General features: G+C 33.5%; 1 protein-coding gene across 1 annotated transcript; it reads right to left on the bottom strand.

Moving 5' to 3' along the window:
* Positions 1 to 661: 661 nt before the first annotated feature.
* Positions 662 to 2,212, bottom strand: LOC129575856 (GEL complex subunit OPTI). The gene is made up of 3 exons (XM_055460001.1): positions 1,682 to 2,212; positions 1,468 to 1,571; positions 662 to 1,229 (listed from the first exon to the last, which is right to left on the bottom strand). The coding sequence occupies exons 1-3, from the start codon at positions 1,793 to 1,795 to the stop codon at positions 1,034 to 1,036; spliced, it is 414 nt and encodes a 137-aa protein (XP_055315976.1). The 5' UTR covers positions 1,796 to 2,212; the 3' UTR covers positions 662 to 1,033.
* Positions 2,213 to 4,646: the final 2,434 nt, after the last annotated feature.

Raw genomic sequence — 4,646 nt, 5'->3', positions numbered from 1 at the left:
ACACAAATAATCTTATTCCATATCTATCAATATCTAACTGCCCAGCGGTCACACACTGTATTCGATTTCACTTTTTCGCTGATATTTGAAATTTGTACGAATTACAACTATAAATCATATGAAACTCAAAATAGATTAGATACTTCGAATAAACAACGTGAATGAAACCATTTCAAAATATAATCAAAATCTGCCCAACATCACCATGTACGTAACGAAGTTACGGGAGATGTTCTTCAACAAATAAAAGTTAAAGACAAGTTCCTGGATTTAGATGGCACCGCTAAATTGGAAGTTCTAGCGAAAAATTCCATTTACCTTATTTCAGTTCGAGTTACAGATTCAACAGGTAAGCTTATATTTGTGTGAAAAAGGGAAGAAAAGGGAGCGATGTTTATCGATCAGTCGCATGGAATAGAAATATTTTCATTCCAGTGTAACGTTTATAATAATCATATATCCACATTATAAAAATTAAAAACCAACCAATAACAGATGCCAATTGATAACTATTTCTGTATCCAGAGAATTTGGAGAAAAAGATTGAATATGCTAATTTTCGTTTCTTCAGTGATAAACCTTCCCCTATAGAAGCGACAAAAGTATCCATTTTATTTCAACAGATCGGGACATAAACCAAACAAAGACAAAAAATCACAAGTAAAATGTTCGATGTAATCTCAAAAAATTTATTTCAAACGTTTGGTATTTGAATTCTTTTCATTCATTTCAATATAAATATTCATTACGATTAGTTTGAGGAGTGTTTCTTTTAAATATTTAGTTCACCATATTCAAGTCTTAAATAAGTCTAAAGCTTGTTTAGCGATTCATCTTAAAACTGATCGATAAAAATATTACAGCGATTGTTTCCGTGGCCGAATTTTGCATTCTATTTCTAAGTGTGTGTGTGTCTCCAAAAATCGTTTCGAATCGAAAAATGAAGATTGATGTCAATCGATTTATTGCTGTGTTGAATTGGCGTTGTGGACAAAACGTCGATTATGTGTGTGTGTGTGTATGATGGTCGGTTTCAGAGGCTGGTCGGTGTGTTGACATCATCAAAGTGTAGACCAGTGAAGAAAACGATCCATGTGACGCAAAAGCAGGCAAATGATGTCATAAATCCTTCTTTCAGCAACTCCCAAATGCCACCGTACTCATCCTCGTCGATTTTTTGAAAGTTTAAACAATACAAATACACGATGCCGCAATTTATAGCGCCGAAACTGTAAAATAACCATGAAAATAGAAATCGATTAGTATAAATGATGGTATGAAATTAGATTCTTAGTTTAGATGAACTGTTTTTTTCTTGCACTCTCTTTCACTCTCGATTTCTTCATTTTCTTCTTCTTCTTTTTTCATTTCGCTCATTTTCAATGACAATTTCCCATGGAGGAAATGTCTCTCTGATTGCGATTGAACTGAACGGTCAAAAATGTTGGATTTGTTGTTTAAACTCACAGTGCGATCGCGGTGAAACCTTGCAATGGAATGATGCCCCAGATAATACCGATTATGATACCTAATACTTGTCGAGACCAATAAACAACATCGAGAAACTCGTCCTGAAACCAAGAGAAAAAACTATCAATTTTGGACATTTTTGTTGCGATTTCAAGTCAAAAAGAAACTTTTCTGTTAAAAAAAAAGGCGATAAAAACACGGCATCACATACCTTATCTTGCCATTCTGAATTGCTGGTGATGGCACGAGACCACGGAGATGCTAATTTTATACCTTTGCTGCTATTCCCATTTCGTTCCACTGTGCTGGTTCGTGTGTTCGACATGATTTCTTTTTTTTCCTGTTTTCACCAACTCACTTAAGCAGAAATTTCCCGATAGTTTTTTTTTAGGTCTTTCCTTTGAATTCGAAATCGAATAATTAATTTCTAACTTATTAACTAGAGAATTTCATTCAATGTGTCAAATGTTGGACTAATTAAATGAATAGTCGTGCGAACAATTTACACATACGGCTCCGTGCGAAAGAGACAAACAACACTGACAAATCGTTGTGCTAATGTCAAATGCATGACATTACGGCCGACAACCGAAGTCGTTTGTAGATTTTTAAGCGGATTTTATGCGAGTTCAATAATTTTTTTTTGCGGTAAAAAAATCAAAACATCAAAAAAAAGAATTGAAAAAAAAATTCTTCTTCACATTTTATACGCAGCATTTTGCTGCATTCACGGCTCTGTGTGTATTCAACATTTTCCCCTGATTCATTTGACAGCCGATCGGGCAACACCAACGCCGCTGATGTTGTTCTCTTTATCACAAGGCAATTGTCATTGAGTGGCTCTCGCACACACCGATTATCTCCACAATAACATCATTTACGTGGTCTTTTGAATTGATAACGATGACTGAAGCATTTTCACTAATAAACAGTTTATGTATCCAATTGAATTGGTGCATCCATTCGTGTGTATGGAATCGATTTGAACTGGCTGAAGTGTTTTGCATTGTCATGTCACACACTCATTCACTTGCTGTGGTATTTGATATGCGTGTTTCTTCAGTTAAACAAAGAAGCGCCTGCAATTAACCGGCTTTTGAAGTATTGCTACTCATCACACAAACTATCAAATCGGAATATTAGCAACGTGTGAATCTTTTTTTAACATCGTTTGCACTTTTTTCAATCTATTGACGATGCAAATTTTATTGTTTTTTTTTTTGTTTATTTGTTTGTTACTTTATATGTTTTCTTTATCATAAATTCAAAAATATGGACTTTTCGGTTAAATTTAATTTTTTTTTTGATAATAATTTATCATTGAAAAATTAATTGTTTTAATCGATGTTATGGCTTTGGTTTAATCACACTCAAATAATTTTCACCACGTTCAAATGAATTTTTTCCTCTGAAAAAATTTTCCCCTAAAGAGGAATATTCTTTTCGTGTAAATTGCTTCAGAAGTTTATTCCAATTTTTTTGTTGCAAAAAACTACAATCATTTTCTCTATCCGACTCTTATTTCTATTCAATTCAGAGCTGTTATAAGCACCCCAGAAGTGCGTACACGGTCCAAGTGCTGACCCTGAACAGTTTTAAATTTCATTTTTAGATGAAACAAGTCATGGAATTCTTTTTTTAAATCAACATTTATTTTTAAATTTTTTTAATTCAAATATAATTGTTCTTCCAAAATCAATTTAAACGGATCTTAGTGGCCGCTGGCCTAGTTGCCCGTACTTCTGAGGTACCTATAACAGCTCTGATTCAATTGTTATAACTTTATTTTTTTCAATCTAAATTAGATTTAGATTTTTTTTCACTAAATCTTGACTTGGCTTCTTTTCTGGTGTATCATCAGAAGAAAAATTGGAGTTTGAAACAATTCATTCAATCAAATATTTATTTTTCATCAGTGATTCATTGGTTTTTCAATTTTTTTTCTGTTATTTTCCATTTTTTTTAAATGTGAATTTAAATTGCAACAACATCAAAACAAATGAGGCAAACATGATCCACTTCCGGTTGTTTTGAAACTTCAAAATGTTAGTTTCAGGCACAAATTAGACGGTTATTCAACTCAGACACATGTATTGTGTGGCACCCAATTTCCTTGCTTTTGGATGAATCCCAATGCTTTCAATCGTTTCGAAATGGCTGGTTGCGTGACTCCCAATGATTCCGCGAGCTCTTGTTGCGTTTGACATGGATCTTCATCCAGCAATGCCTCCAAATCGGCGTCCTCGAAAATTTTCTCTCTTCCACCACCATACCGGTCTTCGACGTCAAAATCGCCACTTTTGAAGCGGTGAAACCACTCACGACACGTTCTTTCAAAGCTGCAGATTTCTTCGAATTAAAGAAGAAAAGCAAAACTTCCCGCAAATTACGCGAATTTGGCTCAAAAGTTGACATTTTCAATTAAAAAAAAAAAAAAAATATGATGTCGATAAAAATTCACAATTCCAACGATGCAGTGTTGTTGACAGATGCCCAAGCTTACCGTATGACGTTTTTGAGCTGATATTTTTCATCAGCACTTACCGCTGGAGCCTTCTGTTGGAAAACGGCGGAAGCAAAGTTATACACCCAATATATATGTTAAATATGTATATCAAATGAGTCATGACTAATAACTGCACTTGATCGTAATTCGTGTATTTTTTTTCTTGTTAAACGTTTCCCTGGTTTGAAATTCAAACTATGATTGAACAACAAATGATTGTACCCAGATTTAAATCGGGGCTTTTTGGACTTTTTTTTTAAATATCGATGATATTAATCTTAAAAACAATTGAATAAATATATCATATCATGTCGGATTTGTAATGGGATGATAAATGAAAAAACCGATTTGCCTTTAACTCGTTATTGTCGAAAATGTCGATGGCATCGACTCGATGCGTGTATCATGATTTTCAATGGGAAATTGTCGATTAACGATTTGAAGAAGATGCAATGTAAAACAACAAATCCAATTTGCTTTGTTTGAATACAGTGTTTCAAATAATAACGTTCTTTTTTTTTAAAAAAACAACTTTGGATTTCATTTTCAAAGAGACAGAATTTAGAAATTACATTTGCAAGCATTCATCAATATGAAGCCTAATTATTTAGCCCTTGGTTCATTTGTTCGTCATTATTTACCGTTTAGAACGTCTTGAAATATAGAATAG

This window comes from Sitodiplosis mosellana, unplaced genomic scaffold, assembly GCF_009176505.1.
Source record: "Sitodiplosis mosellana isolate CC-2019 unplaced genomic scaffold, AAFC_SMos_1.0 Smas_scaffold_6170, whole genome shotgun sequence".
Taxonomy (NCBI): domain Eukaryota; kingdom Metazoa; phylum Arthropoda; class Insecta; order Diptera; family Cecidomyiidae; genus Sitodiplosis; species Sitodiplosis mosellana.
The sequence above is the reverse complement of the archived record's forward strand: the minus strand, read 5'-3'. Positions and strand labels throughout refer to the sequence as shown.